This window comes from Diabrotica virgifera, chromosome 9 (genome assembly GCF_917563875.1).
Source record: "Diabrotica virgifera virgifera chromosome 9, PGI_DIABVI_V3a".
Lineage (NCBI taxonomy): Eukaryota > Metazoa > Arthropoda > Insecta > Coleoptera > Chrysomelidae > Diabrotica > Diabrotica virgifera.
In genome coordinates, this window is record NC_065451.1 from 178138527 (window position 1) to 178159123 (window position 20597).

At 32.5% G+C, this 20597-nt stretch overlaps 1 protein-coding gene across 4 annotated transcripts in view; it reads left to right on the forward strand.

The window, feature by feature from the left end:
- LOC126892010 (lysosomal alpha-mannosidase) overlaps positions 1-20597 on the forward strand; it is a 160193-nt gene that overhangs the window by 53608 nt on the left and 85988 nt on the right. For 2 of the 4 annotated variants that reach the window (XM_050661420.1, XM_050661419.1), the window contains exons 3-5: positions 1799-1904; positions 1959-2040; positions 9328-9513. In XM_050661420.1, the coding sequence (XP_050517377.1) occupies positions 1799-1904; positions 1959-2040; positions 9328-9513 (374 nt within the window). Of the gene's footprint in view, positions 1-1798; positions 2041-9327; positions 9514-20597 lie in introns of all 4 variants that reach the window. The other 2 variants (XM_050661418.1, XM_050661417.1) reach the window with 1 other exon arrangement.

Genomic DNA, 20597 nt, shown 5'->3' on the forward strand with positions numbered 1-20597 from the left:
ACTACTGTTGACGTTTAATTTTATCTTGTCATCGGTATCAATGTCATTTACTTCACTTAATTTTGTGTACATGGTGCATGTGTTGTTAGTTTATTTTATTGTCGATATTTTCTCTGGTTATATTGTTATTGTTATTTTGCATAAGCAATAGATCCGTCTTTGTAATTTTGTTGATTGGATATATTCCTTAAAATGTCAAATTCGAATGTAAGTTTATTTTTGTAAAATAAATATACCTACCAAGCATTGTAGAAATAAATAAATGTGCCTACACCTTCCAAAAGTAGTAAGAATTTTAATACAGTCGGAAAAATGAAAGAATACCCATGAAAGACCATATTATAAAACACGCTGTATTTTCCTGTCACCGTGTCACAAAGAAAATTGTCCAGTGCAAGTACATGTAACAATAATTATTACATGTACTTGCGCTGGCCAATTTTTTGTGTGAAACGGTGACAGGAAAATACAGCGTGTTTTATATGTTCGTTCATGGGTATTCTTTTATTTTTCCGACTGTAATCGTTATTACGATTAATACATTAATAGATTAATAGATTATTTAATAATCTAATAATAACATTATTACTCAAAAGTTGGTTTTCAAAATAACTCCCTAATTAATAATCTATAGAAATAACCTCAAAAAACAGAAAACAAATTTTAAGCAAAGGCTTAAACCAACTCCTGCGCGGGCTTAAAATTATTTGGTTTAAGCCTAGGCTTAAGCCTCAAATTGAAGTGGAAATACAGGCATCTAAGCGTAAGCAAAGGCTTAAAGTAAGCTTTGGCTTAAGTGAGGTTGGAAATACCGGCCCTTAGTGGAGTAGGCCTACAGGGGAAACCACGGTAAAAAAACGCGCCGAGTACACTACCTCACAGGTGGTCTGGAAACGTGTGCATATCATGTATAAAGCGACTCTTTGAATCGCGATATCTCAGGAATGGCAACTCTTAGGAAAAAATAGTAAGGACTATTTTTGTAGAGAATTTTAAGACCTACAACTTTGGTTTAAGGTATTTTTTTGATAAAACTTACCGTTTTCGAAAAAAATCCAAAAAATCTCAAATTTTGACTTTTGACCCCGAATAACTTTTGACGCACACATGATATCGATGGGGACTTTTTAAACTTTATTTGTTATGGTATACCCTAGCTCTCCACCAAAATTTGGCTCTCCGGTAATTTTTGTTATTTGAAATGTCTATATAGACCGGCTTAATAGAGCGTCGGTGCATGATCTTCCTAGCCTAAAACATTGTTGTTCTTCTGCTAGTGTTATAATTTCATTCAGTTTGTTTGTTATCACTTTGGTTGTTAATTATTTTAATGTTATGTTTAATAAGTTAATTTCTCTATAATTCTCCGGGTCCGATTTGTCTCCTTTCTGGTATCTCTGAAGAGAGATATGAGAAGAGATTGGTATTCTCTTCGTCTCTGAAGAGAGTCATTCTCTTTTGTTCTGTTATTTTATAGAATAGTTTTAATAGTTGTTTGGTCAGATCTGGTCCTCCGTATGGTCTCCAGGTTAGGTCTCCGTATGGTCTCCAGAGGCAGACCTTCTATGAGATGGACAGATGATCTGAAACGAACTGCCGGGAAAAATTGGCTACAAGTAGCGTACAACAAAAAACAATGGAAAGGAAGACTTGAAGAGGCTTATGTTCAGATGTGGACGTGAATGGCTAGACGAAGAAGAAGAAGAAGAAGAAGAAGGTCCTCCCGTACTTTAGGAATTCATTTGATAAACACTAAAGTTGACACTCAAAAACATTAAATGTTCTTTTTTTGTTTTAGTCATGCCATCCCGTAAAGGGTGGAGATTTTATAAACGTCCACATTGTTCCTCACACTCACGATGATGTCGGCTGGCTGAAGACTGTTGATCAATACTTCTACGGCAGTAAGTTGTCCAGATCTTTGTTGAGGCTTGTAAAAAAATATCCATTTGTTCCAGGCAAAACGTTGATACAGAATGCAGGTGTGCAATACATTTTGGATTCAGTCATAGATTCTTTGCGAAAGGATCCAAATAGAAGGTAAGATAAACTGTTAAAAAAGAATTTCCATATTTTATTGAGCAATCTATACAGTGCTAGCCAAAAAACCTCGTAGCTTTTGAACGGTTATGCTTATAATAGTCTAGGCGCCAAATAGAGGTCACCGTGTCTCATTCAATTCTGATGCACAAACTCAACGGTTTCTTATGGGTTTTTGGCATTTGATTACGAATTTCGAGAGTGGATTTCGATCCGAGTGGTCTAAAAATTTTTATAAACAATTTAATTGTTTATAAGGCTCTAGCTCATAAACTAAAATAGATACAAAATAATGTTTGGAATAAAATTTGTTCCTTAATAAACAATGACGAAAAAATCGTTTACTAAACTCAAATCCAATAATTAGAACTTAAGATATTGGAATATTAGTGCACAATGCAAATTGGAAATTGCAAGATAAGTATTTTTCGAAGCTTTATCGATCACAACTCGGCTTCTACGCATGAAAATGGGCCTTAGAAGGTCTCATTTTAAAGCTTAATTAATAGGCTTCAAAACAAAGTTTATTAAATTACTCTGTTTTCATTTGTTTTAAAGTTATACCCGTTTGAAGTTATAATTTTCTTAAAAAAATTGGACATTAATTTGTTTATAAGGGTTTCAAGCAAATTCGATCCATAAATATTTACGCTTTAATTAAAAATAACGACAGAAGAACTCGAAGGAAACAATTTGAGCTTATGAAATTGTTCGTTAAGTTTATTTTTCCCCAGATATCGATATTTTAATGGCGCGCTATGAGGAGGAAGCTCGGCTCATGCTCACAGTGTAAAGGTTCACTTGCTAACTTCTCCATGTTAATTATAATTTCTATGTAACCTATATACGTTATCTTCATTTTTCATTTTTGAAGATCCTAATAAAATTTTATATAATTCTTATATTAAATCATCCTACTGCACCTTGTATAACCTTTCATTCTATTTACTTTGTCTTCTATTTTTTGTACTAAATGAGAAAAAAAAACATTAAAAACTAATATTTCAGAAATATAACTAAAAAGTCAGCTGATATTATTTATTAAGAATAGGCAAGGCCTCCTGAGCAAAATAATGTAACACGAGCTGTAACAAAATAATGTAGCAGTCGATCGTTGTCTTTACCACGATATCACCTGACTGTGAGCTGATCTTGCACCTCATAGCGCGTCATTAAAATATCGATATCTTGGCCAAAAATAAACTTACGAATATTTTCATAAGCTCAAATTGTTCCTTTTGAGTACTTATATCATTATTGTTAATTAAAGTATAAATGTTTATGTCTCAAATTTGCTTGAAATCCTTATGAACAAATATTTTTTAAGAAGATTATAAATTCAAACGGGTGTAACTTTAAAACAAATAAAGACAAAATATTTTGACAAACTCTATTTGGAAACCTATTAACTAAGCTTTAAAATGAGACCTTCTAGTGTTCATTTACATGTGTAGAAGCCGAGTTACAATCGATAAAGCTTCGAAAAATACTTATTTTGAAATTTGCAATTTGCATTGTGCACTCATCTTACAGTATCTTGAGTTCTGATTATTGGATTTGAGTTTAGTAAACGTTTTTTTCTTCGTTATTTATTAAGGAACAAATTTTATTTGAAACATTTTTTTGTATCTCCTTTAGTTTATGAGCCAGCGCCTTATAAACAATCAAATTGTTTATAACAATTTTTTGACCAATCGAAATTTGAAATACACCCTCGAAATTCGTAATCAGCAGCCAAAAATCCATAAGAAACCGTTGACTTTATCCATCGGAATTAAAAGGACACGGTGACCCCTCTGGCGCCTAGACTATAATTAACTATTTGTATTTTTAATGGGTTATATTATATTATTAACAGGTTATAGTTATAATAGTAAAATGTGGACGGAGGAAATAAACAGACGTAAGCTTCTCCAATAGCCATAAAAGGTGACGTAATAGTCATAGGTGACGTTACAGAGCCACTGTGACCGATAATTTTAACTGGGACCTTAAGGCAAGTGATATCTCGTTTGAAAGGTATTGAACATACCTATTCAATTATACTAAACTAATTTTGTTTGGGTTTGAGAAGATTATGACGAATAAATTAAATAATTACTAATACAGTTTTGAATTTAATTAAAAAAGATTCTAACGTGTGCCTCTGGTTATTTGTCAAAAAAGTTAACGTTTTTCAATTATCTGGTTGTTTCTACTTTGCTAAGTATTTCCAAAAAATTTTATACCTTAAATACTTAGTATAATTATTGTTTAACGAGACGTTTAAATGTTTACATATGCAGAATGGAACGTACTGTAGCCAATAAAGTAGCAGACACCTTAATAATTGGTGAATGTAGAAACATTTTCCATGATGCGGAAACATCTTTATGGGAGGTACCTCGATCGTCCTATATCGAGCAGTTATTTGAGAAAGTTTCTTCAGAAGTTTGTAGAAACAGGTAGGTAGTGTTCAAAATGCCAAACAATCTGATCGACCAACAATAAATTAGTGAAGACAAAAAAATTGATATAATTGCAGAAATGGTAGTGAACCCTACTTTTTCTACAGCCCAAGTTGCGTCTATCAGTGGAATTAGTTGAAGGACTGTTCATGGAGTGTTGGCTAAAAACAAATTTCATTTATACAAATTAAAAATTTTGCACCAACTTTCAGATGATGACCCCGACCGAAGACCGAATTCTGTGAAGATATGTCCAATCAAATTAACCAACAGCCAGATTACATAAAAACAATTTTAGTGATGAAAAGTACTATGTATATCCTGACGTCTTTCGTAAGAAACACACTCGATTTCCAGAAACAATAAATATTTGGGTAGGTATTTTGGGAGACCACATAATTGGGACTGATTTTGCCAATGCTAACCGGTGAAGTGTATCTGAAGATGTTATAACACTCAATTGAGCCGTTAATTCTTGAAATTCTGGAAGCTAATCCAGATGATTCGGCAACTTGGAAATGACGTTTCAACAAGATGGTGCTCCTACGTCCTACATACTGTTATGGTGCACTAAGCCGTTACCTAGATGAGGAATATCGTGGTAGACGGATTAGTCGACGAGGTTCGATAGAATGGCCAGCTTGGTCACCGGACCTCACACCATTAGATTTTTTCTATGGAGGTGCTGGAAAGTTAAGTCTTACGATACTGCATCCAACAGTACATTGACATTATTTAAAAACAACGAATTGTTGAAGAATGTAGGGTAGTTTTTACCGACACATTTGAACAAATACGACAAGAGTTTAGCAATATAATACATTAGTGCCAGGAAGTAGATGGAGGATATTTTGAATAATTAATTAAGGACTGGTTCTTAAAACTTTATTAATTTAAAGACGATAATGCAGTTTGAGTACCTATAGGTCTGGATCCCGCGTGTGAAAAAAAAGTTGATTAATAGCAAGCTAAAAATTTGTTAATAGGTTAAGGATGTCTAGTCGGACAAACTTTGATATATGTGAACACTGGAAAAGGAGATGTGGAACAGGTTAATTAAAAATTTGGAACGGTCAGATAACGAAAACGTCACATGTATTTTGTCCGACAGAACTTCCAATTGAATTGTTACCCTTTCATTAAACTCTCATGTAAAAATCAGGCTGCTATTTACCACCAAATGGATATTATAATGAGTGGAACACGTAGAACATGTCAAATGACAGGAATTATGACAGGTGATAAATAGCAGTCTGATTTTTGCATGAGAGTTTAATGAAAGGGTAACAAATCAATTGGAAGTTCGGTCGGACAAAATACATGTGACGTTTTCGTGGTCTGACCGTTCCAAATTTTTAACCTGTTCCACAGTTAAAATTTCTCCTGTTCCAGTGTTCCCATATATCAAAGTTTGTCCGACTAGACACCCTTAAGCTATTAACAAATTTTCAGCTTGCTATTAATCAACTTTTTTTTCATACGCGGGATTCAGACCTGCTAGTTATTTAGTTTATTTATCAAAATCAGCTTAAACCCAAACAAAATATAGTATGATTCAATAGTAGACCAGTGCAGAGAGCTCTAAAATGGACCAAAAAAATTAAAAATTAATAGCAGGATGAGACCAATTCCAAATGAAAGTACACATATTAGATGACATGTGGAACATTTTTCACCAAATCTGGATGAGGGGAACATGGGTTGGGCGAGCGTTTTTAGGGGTGAAAACGGTTAATTACGATTTGCGGCAAAACGGCACATCCTATCGAAAAAAGTTAAATCGCAAAGTTGTAGGCAATAAAAAGATCTACAACTTTTGTAAATAAACATTTTTCACATAACCTCAAAATATCCGAGAAAATCGGAAAATTCGATGTTTTTGATTTTATTTTTTAAACGCTTTTATTTAGTTCAATAGATTGCGTCAAATCTTTGGATGTTAATTTGACTACCTTTTCTTTCATGCAAATGAATGCAAATTTGCAGACATATGCATTCGCGGGAACAATACACGAATAGACAACAAAAAATTTTTGTTTATGTTTATTAATTGTTTAAATAAAAAAAACGATTTTAATGGAGAAAGGCCTAAATTCACTTGTTTTTTACAATGTAGAAACTTGACACTTTTACGGATTGTAGCTAATGATATAACCTATACATAATTTCACTTTTTACGTTAATTGTTTACGTTATGCGTCCTAAATAAACAATAAAGTTTTAAATTTTGAACACTCATATATTTGTTTATACAGTACGATGCAAATGAAAGGAATAAATTCGTTATTCCGTAAAAAGGCGACTCTAAGGAAAAATCCCGAAAGAGGTCGATTTTTATTTTTAAATTACGATATTTTGACATATATGTCATACTAGTGACGTCATCCATCTGGGCCCGATGACGTAATCGATGATTTTTTTAAATGAGAATAGGGGACATGCGATAGCTCATTTGAAAGGTCATTCAATTCTTTATTTAGTAATATAAAAATCTATATAATTATTTGTACAGGGTGTCCAAAAATAATTTTTTTATTAAATTATTTGACAAAAAAGAAGAATGTAGGTAATTTATTATTAAACACTTGTCTTTAGTTCAACCGTTTGTGTCAAATATTTAGACGTTAATTTGACTGCCTTTTCTTCAATGAAAATGAATGAAAATTTGCAGACATGCATTCGCGGGAAAAATACACGAATAGTCAATAAAAATTTTTTTATGTTTATTAATAATTGTTTAAATAAAAAAACACGATTATAATGGAAAATGCTTAAATTCCCTTGTTTTTTACAATGAAGAAACTTGAAAGTTTTAGAGATTGAAGCTAGTTATATGAACTATACATAATTTCACTTTTTACGTTAATTGTTTACATTATGCTTCATAAATAAACAATAGAGATTAAATTTGTTTGCCGATTCCGACTAATTTTCATGTTTGTTAATCATGTAATGTTTTATACATATATTTTAATAAACATGATGATATATTTAAATGTTTGAAAACTGTAAGACTAAAAAGTAAAAAATAAAAAAATATAAAAAAAAAATTTTTAGGAAACGCTTTTCTTTAGTTACGAGTGACTAAAGTTAAAAATATTATAAAAAAATCAACTAAAAAGCAAAAAATAAAAAAAATTCAAGCACATTCGTTAAAGAAAAGCGTGGTGCGCATCTTCATCGAATAAACGGTTTTCGCCCCACGCTTTTCTTTAACGAATGTGTTCGAATTTTTTTTATTTTTTGCTTTTTAGTTGATTTTTTTATAATATTTTTAACTTTAGTCACTCGTAACTAAAGAAAAGCGTTTCCTAAAAATTTTTTTTATATTTTTTTATTTCTCACTGAAAAAAAAATTTTTATTTTCACCAAATATGGTGGAAACTTACCTCTTTCTGTCCCAAATACGCTGTAACTTTTCTGTATAAAAATATTTTTTAAAACTCTTGTTTTTTATGTTTAAGGGAAAATGTAAGCATTTTTTCAATTGAAAAATCTCCCGAAATTTTTTTAGCTTTTTTAAAGAAGTTGACATTTTTTTTGTTTATTGAAACCTCTATTTTCTGATGGTGTAAAAAAATATATACGTTACTGTGGAAAATTTTGTCACAAAAGGCAAAAATCGGAAATTTATTTTCAACCTCTCGCCATTTTCAGATTCTCAGACGTAATATAAGTTGCATAGTGAGAAGGCGCGGCGCGGCGTCTGGCTGGTCTGCACCTACTCGCTATGCAACTTACATTACGTCTGAGAATCTGAAAATGGTGAGGGGTTGAAAATAAATTTCAGATTTTTGCCTTTTGTGACAAAATTTTCCACAGTAACGTATATATTCTTTTACACCATCAGAAAATAGAGGTTTCAATAATCAAAAAAAATGCCAACTTCTTTAAAAAAGCTAAAAAAATTTCGGGATACTTTTCAATTGAAAAAATGCTTAAATTTTCCCTTAAACATAAAAAAACAAGAGTTTTAAAAAATATTTTTATACAAAAAAATTACAGCGTGTTTGGGACATAAAGAGATAAGTTTCCACCATATTTAGTAAAAAAAATTTTTTTTCAATGAGAAAAAAAAATAAAATCAAAAACATCGAATTTTCCAATTTTCTCGGATATTTTGAGGCTATGTGAAAAATGCTTATTTACAAAAGTTGTAGATCTTCTTATAGCCTACAACTTTGCGATTTAACTTTTTTCGATAGGATGTGCCGTTTTGCCGCAAATCGTAATTAACCGTTTTCACCCCTAAAAGCGCTCCCCCAACCCATGTTCCCCTCATCTAGATTTGGTGAAAAATGTTCCACATGTTATCTACTATGTGTACTTTCATTTGGAATTGGTCTCATCCTGCTATTAATTTTTTATTGTTTTTTTGCTATTTGCACTGGTCTATAAGTATTTTCCATACCTATTTAAAAAAGATATCACTTGCCATAACGTCCCCTTTAAAATTATCTGTTACGGTGGTTCTTTAACGTCATCTATGACTATTACGTCACCTGTTATGACCAGTTGAGAAGCCTTCGTCCGTTTATGTCCTCCCACCAAATTTCACTATTATAAGGCAGCGTTTAGACACCGCCATACATCCGAGCAATTTATCGATATCGATCGAGTTGTTTCAATTTATCGTTGTGTGTAAACGGACAGAGAAGGGTGTAGACAGATATCTTAACGAGGCCTTTGTCCGACAGTGGACAAATTTGGCTGTGCGATGTTGATGATGATTTATCGCGGCGTCTATACGCCACTTAAGTATAACCGATCAAAAGGTGCGAGGGGGGAAGGGACTTTTGGCTAGCTCTGGATACTGGTTTTACAAATATTATTTTTTTAGATTTATTTACGTCGAAACGGCCTTCTTTTGGAAATGGTGGATAAAACAACACGATACTGTTAAATCTCAAGTTAGGAAATTCGTAAACAATGGACAACTGGAATTCATAAGTGGTGGATGGAGCATGAACGACGAAGCTGCCACACACTACCAGTCAATTATTGATCAAATGACCTGGGGTTTGAGGTAACAAATTTTATTAAAAAATATAGTTAACGCCTAACATAATCTCAACAGTTTTATAAATTACTTGTCTTGCACCAATGCGACCGATTTTTTCCACGATATTAATACGTGGTGTCTAGTAGACACCCAATTTCCAATTTTAGCTTTTATGTGTTTTTTGAAGTGTCAGTATATTTATCATCATCCATGGCGTTACAACTTTTCGCGAGTCTTTGCCGCATGTACTATTACCTTCCATGTTTGTCACTCCTGTGCCACTATTTCCCATTGTCTTATTCCCATTTTCTCCAGATAATCTCTGAGTGCATACTTTTACCTTTTTCTAGACCTACAGACCCTCTGCCATCTGGTCTTTCTCAAAATACAATGTTTATAAAGCGATTGTCGTTACTGCGTTTCACATGCCCTGCTCATCTTAGTCTATTTGCCTTTATAATATATCTGACTAGATTTTCCTTTCGGAAGAGACTAGTTATTGTATCTGCGCCTCCATTCGTTTGTCATGCTGTCTCTGCAAGGGCCATACGTCACTCGAAGGATTTTACGTTCCCGCAATTTATTTACTTCTCTTTTTGGTAACGTCCATGTTTCGCTTCGATACGCGACTGCTGCTCGTATTATGGTCTTATCTATCTGGATATTTGCACCTCTTGAGAGAAGTTTTGACTTCGTCAGATGTTGCAGTGAAGATAAAGATCTGTTTTTCTTCATTTATTTTTAGACCGATAATTTAATACGGCTTCTTCAAAGGCTCGAAATAACTTCTAATATTGATTGTGCTACTACATATGCATCATCTACAAAGGCGAGTATGATTTTTGCTCCCATAGCAGCTATGTCCTGTTTGATTTTTGAATAAATTTTTCGCATGACATATTTTAAGGCCAGGTTAAACAACAATGGATCTCCCTGTTTCAGTCCAGAATTTACACAGAAAACATTTGATATTTTCAGCTCTAGTCTAACTTGTGCAAAGGAGTTACACACATTTTCGTTACCGCAGCTAGATTCTTAGGTATGCCCAGCTCAACCATTGCATTCCATAGTCTTGGATAATTAATTAAATCATATGCCTGTTTAAAACCTATAAAGATTTGATGCACATTCAATACGTTTCAAGCATTTGTCTAATAGTAAATATTAATTTGATCAATAATTCGGCATAATAATGGTAGTACCTACCTAATCCCTACCTAGTATTGATGTCGCAATATCTCATATAGGCAGTGTATACTATATAAAAAGACATATAGTATAATAGGTGCGTTCGCGGGTACAGTTGACAAATTGTCGCCGACAATTTCTAACCTCATTTAATATAAATAATATCGTTCATAGATAAATAAACAAGGTATATTTACTTTTAATTAATATTAATAACTGATTATTAAATTATAATAGGTAAATATGTCTTGTATATTTATCTATTAACGATATTATTTACATCATTTTAAAGTGCGCATGCGTTTTGCTGCTAATTTGTCGCCGACTAGTCGCCGACAGGCACCCGCGAACGCACTTAATATGGTATAAGTATATGGCGTATAGTCATATACATAGTATATTACTTATCGGAATTTAATTTTCTATAAAACGGATATTTCTAAACATAACTTAAATTTGTAACAATAATATAAACTAAAAATAAACAAATCGTTCAATAAACAGAATTTACTTTGTTACAATCAGCATAGTAAAATATAAAGTAAAAAATGTCAATTCTTATTATTATAAAATTATAACAAATACGTATTGCATAATATATTATTATTTATATGTTGCAAACATACGCTATTTTTACACATTTTACAAAAATATTTTGATTTCCGGTCGTTACCACGAGGACATGAATTACATATTTATGTCTTTTGGTTTTAATAGGCGGAATTGCCATTTCTTCTTCTTCTTCCCCTCCAATATCTTCAATCCACGCCTTGTTTTCTTGGGAATATTTTGATTTTTTAGCCTTTGCCATTGTTAATCGTTTCGCAAAGGCATGCACGTTTTTTTCAAAAATAATCGACGCCTCATAACTATTTGGTGGATTTAGTGGATTTACTAGATCAAGATATAAGTTTGTCAAAGTTGATATGACCTTATTTTGGAGAAGTGCTAACTATTTATCAGCATTAAAATTTACATCATTTATAAAAGAAGACCTATGATACACAGCCCAACAAAAAAAAATTTTGTCTTGCTGCCGAAAAAAACAACTGATTTTAGTTAATTCATCTGTGCTGATTCCAAAAATACAAACCTTTTCTTTGTATCAGCTCTAGTTTTCGAGATATACCATACTCATCAAATACTAAAATATTCTTACATTTCTGTATATTCTACCACTATAATTGCAATATGTTTATACACAAACTTAACAAATTCTAAGACAAATGGGCAAATGGACAAAAGGGCATATCAATCCTATTTTGGTGTTCATTTAGGAGATCAAGATAAATCCTAGGCTCCACATGTAGTGTGCAAAACTTGTCTTGAAAACTTGCGACAGTGGACGAAAGAACAACGAAAATGTTTAAAGTTTGGTGTTCCAATGGTATGGAGGGAACCAAAAAATCATTTTGACGATTCAGTAAAGACCATCCTAACCTGGATTCAGCAATAAGACCAATTCCACATCAGCTTGAGCAGATACCCTCTCCAATATTTGGCAGTCTAGCTACGTTACCAGAGTATAATGTCGAAATGTTATCTGACGAACTACAGACTAATAGATTTGGGAAGACGACAGTGATTTTGAATGGGATTCAACACGTCCTGAGCGCTTTATTCATGAAGAGCTAAGCGATCTTATCAGAGCTTTGAATCTTCCAAAGGATTCATCCGAGTTGCTTGCCTCCAGACTAAAACAATGGGAATGTTCTTCACCCAGACACCAAAATTACATACTACCGTAATAGAGAAAAAGATCTTTTGCCTTTTTTTCTCAGCAAGATGATATGGTTTTTTATTACAATATTAAAGGACTGTTAGAAGAAATGGGTGTATCGCAGTATACACCAGATTACTTTCGTCTTTTTATCGACAGTTCCAAACGAAGTTTAAAGTGTGTCGTTCTAGATAATGGCAACAAATATGGACGTATAACAATTGGGCATTAGAGTGGAAGAAATGTTCAACAACTTTAACAAACACGGTTGTCATATGAGAATTAAAATACCTCTACAGCCATTTATACCATTTCCTAGAAAATCTTGGTGACCTTAGTGAGGAACAAGGGGGACGCTTCCACCAAGATATCAAAACGATTGAAGAGAGGTATCAGAGGAGATGGGGTAATCACATGATGGTAGATTACTGCTGGAGTCTTCAAAGGGACCGTCCTTTTAAAGCCTTTGCAAGAAAATTATATAAAAGGAAGTTTTTAGGTGACGCTGAATAACACATTTTTGCTGCGACGCTGGTAAGGTTAGATGGAAAGTTAAGTTTTTTTGGCAGATATGTGTCACTATTTTTGTAAGTATATTGCTATACGCTCTGAGCTTCGCTGGTGTCGCTCCTAGCGGTTACTAATTCAACTTTTACCGGTAATTTTTAAATTTATTATTTAATTGTTATCGCTTAATATTTACAACGCAAAAAAATAATTAAATTGTAATCGATTTTTTAAAGATTTTTCTAATAATTTTGACGTTCTATTGATAAAATATCAATTTCTTACTTCGGATACTTTGACAATAATCGTGTAGATGGCGCTAAGATTATAATAGATTATTTATAATTAGATATTACGGAACATTAAAAAAACTTAAATTCAGTATTTAAAACGTAAGTATATTTAAGGTAAAAATATATACCACAGCTTTGACCAACTAATATTGTTTATAATTAATGTTTTTAATTTTAATTTTAAATTAATCACTTTGACATTTATGTCAAATTTCCAGTAAACGTTTACAAACTTGTCACTACTGGCGTTCGCGAATTTGTAAATATCCCCTCTACGTACGAGCTCACAGCGTATACAATAAATATCTTACTTTTTATTCGTGTTTTGTTTATTTCATGGGTAGCATCACTACATATATGTAGGTATTACATTAAATTACCCTATATGTTAGAAATGTGATCTTTGTCGTATTTTCTGAAAGCGATCTGATGGAGCAAATCTGGTGGCATTTTTGGATTCAGCAGACCCAAATTACCTAGAAACAGTAAAAAAATTCCCGACAGCAAACTGTGTGTTTACCCGTGAATGAAGATGACCTCCAACAAATCCTACATATACCTACATCAACTTTTTCAGAATATTGTGTATGTTCTTCTCTCATCGAGTGAGGATATCCCTTAGACCAATAGCGAAAATTTTGATGATTAGTATACACTTGAAGTGTAAAGGACACAAAAAATGTTCTAATTGGATCACATTATCACGGTATCTAACATCGCCATCATTTTTTACACACCAACATGGTTTTTCGACTAAAAGTATACCTATGGGATTTCCTCAAACTCAAGCATAATATCCAATCCATCACTTATTGCATTGTCAGCTTCTTTTTTTCTACCTTACATGTCCAAGCTCGCGAAACTGCTTTTCTATTAATTATTTCTTTTTCTGGTTATTGTCCCTTTGGATATAGAGGCAAATCTGGAAATGTTTCATAAAGTAATAAAGGAACATCCATTTGTGTGCGTGTGTTGTTTGTATGTTTAACCAATCATCTGTAGAATTGATATTTTGTGCAGTTCTGTTAAATGAGCAATTGTTCTGATATGCAGTTAACAAAACTAGCAACTACTGTCATGTTTACAGATTAAGGTCAGGCGTTTTACACTAATAGTCGAGGAAATGAAGCTGAAAAAATGGCAAAACCTCGCAATTTTTTCGTCCAGCATCGATTTGTACAAAAATTTGGGATTAGGCTCATTACACCCTCTAGTTCATTTTCTATATTGAACCGTTGTACGCTTTTGGTTTTTTAAGGGTGAAAACTACCCCTAATTGTAAAAAATTATAAAATAACATTTTAAACTTTAATATTTTCAACATTTGGTTCTTATTAGTTACGTAATGAATGTTTTATGCTTTAAGATATACTATCATAATATTTCAACCCTTAAAACCACCCTTGTTGGAGCTATATATAAAAAATTTACTGATCCTAAAAGAATAATTTCGGCTTGCATCGATTTACATAAAAATTTGGGATTAGGATCATCTCATCCTGTACTTCATATTCTATATCATGCTTAAGGGCGTTGATTATTTTTAGGGGTGTAAACTACCCCTTATTGTCAAAAATTATATAAAAACATTGTAAACTATAATATGGGTAAAGTTTGGTTTTTATTTGTTAAATAATGATTGTTTTATACTTTAGGATATAATATCATAATATTTCAACCCTTAAAAACCACCCTTAATAACATTAAAGTTTTTATAAGTAGATATTTTCATAGGTCTATACAGAAAAAAAACTAGAATTAAAGAATTACAAAAACATTTATTTACACAAAAATACGAATTTAAAAATATGTACAAATACAAACACAAATAGTTTTTTAATCATCTTCCAGTATATGAACCGGTTCTGTGGTATTATACATGCATTGAAAATGTTCCATAAGGGGACTATCCGAATTTTTCGAAAAAAAAATTTGTTTTATAAACGTAGCTCCTTCATTTTTGGCGGTGAAAAGTTTTTTCAAAAATGTTTTTGTAGGATTTTTAAAGAGTTATAAGACTGTGTAAACTAAATTCCGTAAGATCCGTCAGTTTTTAATTAGGGTGGGTTTAAAGGGCTCGAATAAGGGGGTGTTTGCTCGTAAATATAGGTTTTAAACAGCTATATCTCGCTAACAGTTTACTGTAATGAAAAATTTATACACAAGGTAATTTTAGTTATTAAAGAAGCTACAATTTAGTAGTGTATCATATTTTTCGTATCTCCAGTATTTTCGGAGATATTTTGAAGTAAAAGGTGAAAAATGGGAAATTCCAAAAAATTAATTTTTCTTTAAACTCCAATTTTTCTAAAATTGGGCCTTTTAAATAGGTCAAACTTCTTGGGTATATTGATAATACAAATATAAAAGGAATTACAGAAAGGTGAAGACCAATTTTGAATCAGGAGGGTAGTTAGGGGGTTGTTTGCATTGATTTTTTCATAGAGAAAAGCAGGTACCGATATTTTTTTATCATAAGTCGCTTAATTTTTAGACTAGAAACTTTTTATTATTTTTTTTTAAATGCCTAACTGTATACTTGAAAAAAGATTATTTAAGTTTTCCTCGAAAAATGCAAAGTTTTCCGTTATTTTACTTTGAATATTTCAAATTATGCATTTAACGAAAAAAGCTAACTTTTAACATGCCGTATCTCGGTTTTTATTGGTCTTAGCGATATTACAGAAAAATAATTTGGTTTGTGTTACTAAAAGATACAATTTTGATATCTACGGTTTTTTTGATTAAATGCATATTTTTCGAGGTATTCTCAAAAACCCTCTAAAAAAGTCGATTTTTTCATCGAAAAACTGTTACTTTCAAGCGCGAATAACTCGAAAAATATTAGTTTTACGAAGAAAATGTAAAAAACATGTTTTTCTTATAATTAATTTTTACATCGATTTACATAGTTAAAATGTAATAAAAAATTCCCTCCCCCGAGATGGGGTGGCAACCACCCCCAAGGTTTAGCGTACAGCGGCATGATATAGAAAATGATCCTTGGACTATTCCCTACCTTCTGTGAAAATTTCAAGTAAATCCATGCTGGACGAAAAAATTGCGAGCCAAAATGCTTCATTTCCTCGACTATAAAGTAAATAACACTATTTGAAAAATATATTTTTTTTATTTTATATCTGTAAAAATTAACGCTGAAATAGTTTTTACTTACTTTCTCATTATCAAGACCTACATAATATGTAGGCGTATTTCATATTATGAAATAAGCATTGAGTGAGTTGTGCATCAGGCAATAATGATCAAACAACAGAAATAAGGCTCAGGATAGAAATAGCAAGAACTGCGTTTGCAAAAATTCTCTGCAGCAAAGACCTTAGATTAAAACTGAGAGTAAGATCTTTGAGATGCTACGTATTCTCGATATTACAATGTGGACTTGAAAGCTACACATTGAAGAAAGAACACATAAATAAACTACAGTCATTTGAAATGTGGTGTTATAGAAGGATACTTAGAATAGCATGGACCCAGAAGAAAACGAACATGGAAGTATAGTATTGCGAGTTTGCGAGAAATGGGCAAAGAATATGAAATAATAAACACAATAAAACAAAAAAATTACAATATCTGGGACACGTAATGAGGGGACAGCGATATGAAATGCTAAGACTGATAATACGGGGAAGTATAAGAGACAGAAGGAGTATAGGAAGAAGGAAAGTGTCACGGTTGAAGAATTTAAGGAACTGGTTTAAATGCAATTCTATAGAACTCTTCAGAGTAGCTGTAGATAGAGTAAAGATAGTGATGATGATATCCAACCTCCCATTGGGAGACGGCACTTAAAGAAGAAGAAGAAGAGTTGTAGCAAATCTTGCAATAAATCTGTAAACACTTAATATTTTCTTCTTCGTCTTCTTCTTTTTGTGTAGACATGATACTGTCTGTTGTTTAATATGCCTCCAGATGTTTAGTTGTCTTTCCATCGTTTTCGTCGTCTTTCCACTGATCGACTTCCTATTGGAAGCCATCTCGCGCCGTCTTTAGGTACTACGCTTTGTTGTTGTTGTCATTCGGCTTATATTATCGTTCCATTCGACCCTTCTCTTTCTTAGTCAATCCTTGATGTTCTCCACTTTGCATCCTATGTCGTGTTTCTGCCGAGCATGACATAATTGGTCTGATGACTGTTTTGTAAATTCTTTCATTTCTATCCCGATATTTTTATTTCTCGATTTTGTTTCATTCAGGCAACCTGCGGCTCTGTTTGCTCTATCTACTTGATCTTCCAGTTCTGTTTCGAGATTTCCGTAGAGATAGTGTGCCTAGATATGTAAACTCAATCACTTGTTCTATTTATTACCTAACCCTGCAGTTATAATTTACGTCTTAGTAGATTTGCTGTTATAACCATGCTGGTGTGAGTTTTTACTGAATCTCACCCCACCGTAGCAAAAAAGGTTTAATTATTACCTTTTGCCTAATTGGACATGGGTGAATATTTTAGGACCACACGCATATGTCCCCAAAGCATAGAGTCCTTCGATATTAACAAACTAGTGAACTTTTAGGAGAACTGGTTCTGAGAATTTATTTGGTCGGGTTTTATAGTTACTAATTAACACGATATGAAGGGTTGTGCACATGAGAAATAAAAGTGATAAGCGAACAAAACATTTATTAACAACAGCGAGTTTAACAAATGCACGGAATGAACGATTAATTGTCTTAGTAGCGAAAGAGAGAGTCTATTATACACATTAGGTGACGTCTTAAAATTTAGCGTGCGAGGTAATTATTGCGAGCGAGAGAACAACAGAGAAAACACACAAACTAGTCGCCTTGGACCCTCAGAAGAGACTGCTCTTCTAAAAACTGCAAATATCTTAATTTACACTTTTCTGGCCGAAAAAGGGCGTCTCATATGTTTTTCTTAGTTCGCTAAGGGTAAGAAATGACACTTAACAAGAGCGTATCCATGCATCCACACATGTTTATAACCTTGCGCTACCGAAGACGTCAAAGCAGCAACCATATGTCCGTTAGCTTTTGTGCCCTAACACAACACTAACACTCAAGTTTTCAGAGAATTAAATCTTTCAAACACAATACAGATTGTCCCAACAGATTTACAAGAGAGATTTACAAAAATGCGAATTAATTTAACTGTTGTTTTCACAACACATGCATTTTGTCTTTTTTGGGGGAAATTAACATGTTATTTTTCTGGCGGTTTGGAGCAGCATACATTGTAAATCATGTTCACTTGAGAGATTCGTACTGCGTCGTGCTACACGACAATTAGACCGAAATCATTAGACAGAAAGCAGTAGACCGAACTCATTGGACCGAAAAGCACTTTACCGAAACCTCATTAGACCGAACAGCATTAGACCGAAATGGTACATAAATTAAAAAAGATTGCAGTAAATTATGCTAAGATTTTGTATATGTGTCTTTTTGTTTATTGTATTTTTTTGTATTATTTTATACATAGACTGTGCAGTCTGATATGAAATAATTTTCATCCGTTAAACAAATTAGTGAAGGTAAAAATAAATTAAACCTCTAACTAGCAAGAGGTCCCTGATTTGAACAGGGGACCTCTCGATCCCTAGGCGAATGCTCTACCGATCAGCTACCACGGCTTTTGTATTCAGTGGATCATTTCTCGGACATAATTACAATCTCCGTGACAGGTACTTTAAATGAAAATAAACATTTTCAATAATACTTATAATTATAATAAATATTAAATTAATACTAAAAATTATAATAAATATACAGGGTGTAACGAAAATACAGGTCATAAATTAAATCACATATTCTGAGACCAAAAATAGTTCTAATGAACCTAATTTAACTTAGTACAAATATGCACATAAAAAAAGTTACAGCCCTTTGAAGTTACAAAATGAAAATCGATTTTTTCGAATATATCGAAAACTATTAGAGATTTTTTTATTGAAAATGGACACGTGGCATTCTTATAGCAGGAACATCTTAAAAAAGAATTATAGTGAAATTTGTGCACCCCATAAAAAATTTATGGGGATTTTGTTCCCTTACACCCCCCCAAACTTTTGTGTACGTTCCAATTAAATTATTATTGTGATACCATTAGTTATATTCAATATTTCTAAAACTTTTTTGCCTCTTAGTATTTTTTCGATAAGGCAGTTTTTATCGAGTTGCGGCTTCTTTTTTAATATATTTACATACAAATTTTATGGTGGTTTTGTTCCTTTAAACCCCCCAAATGTTTGTGTATGTTCCAATTAAACTTTTACTGCGGTACCATTAGTTAAACACAGTGTTTTTAAAACTTTTTGTCTCTTTGTATTTTTTCGAGAAGGCACTTTTTATCGAGATGTGACTTCTTTTTTAATATGGTTCAAAATATACCTAAAATTGTTAATCATAAATAAATTTTCATATTATTACCAAGTCTCCATAATCGTACTTAGCCATATCCAAATATGTAGTGGATTTGACAAATATTCAAAACATCTCGATAAAAACTGACTTTTCGAAAAAGTTCTAAGAGGCAAAAAAGTTTTTAAAATATTGTGTTTAACTAATGGTACTACAATAATAATTAAATTGGAACGTACACAAAAGTTTGGGGGGGTTTAAAGGAACAAAACCCCCATAAAATTTTTATGGGGTGTCCAAATTTCACTATGATTTTTTTTAAGATACTACTGCCATAAGAATGCCACATGTCTATTTTCAGTAAAAGATCTCTAACAGTTTTCGATATATTGGAAAAAATCGATTTTCATTTTGTAACTCCAAAGGGCTGTAACTTTTTTTATGTGCACATTTGTACTAAGGTAAGTTAGGTTCAATCGAACTATTTTTGGGTTCCAGAATATGTGATTAAATTTATGACCGGTATTTTTGTTACACCCTGTATTTACTAAAAACACTAATACATAATATATTCTTTTCACGCACACCTTATTTACGCTACATAACTTAAAAGATGTAGCGACTATTTAATACCATAATGAATGTAAAAATTCACCCTCGTACCTAAAGAAGTATAACTTCAAAAATAATGACAGTTTGCTTTATAAATGTTTGTCCGTAAATATTTCGTTTTCGAGGTAGGTGGTATTGAAATTTTTCTTACAAACTGACGATTTATTCATTGCTCTAAAACCGGTTAAGATATGCAAAAGAAATTTGGTTGGTTTTAAAAGGTAGTTATTGCACATTTTTTAATATACAGTTAGGAATTTAATATACACCATTGGCACGCACATAGGCGGGTGGGTTTGGGGGTTATCTCTTTTACTGCGACAAGTAAAAAGAACTGCTTTTCGGTCTTCTGCTGTTCGGTCTAGTGAGGTTTCGGTAAAGTGCTTTTCGGTCTAATGAGTTCGGTCTACTGCTTTCGGTCTAATGATTTCGGCCTCTTTACAGTAAAC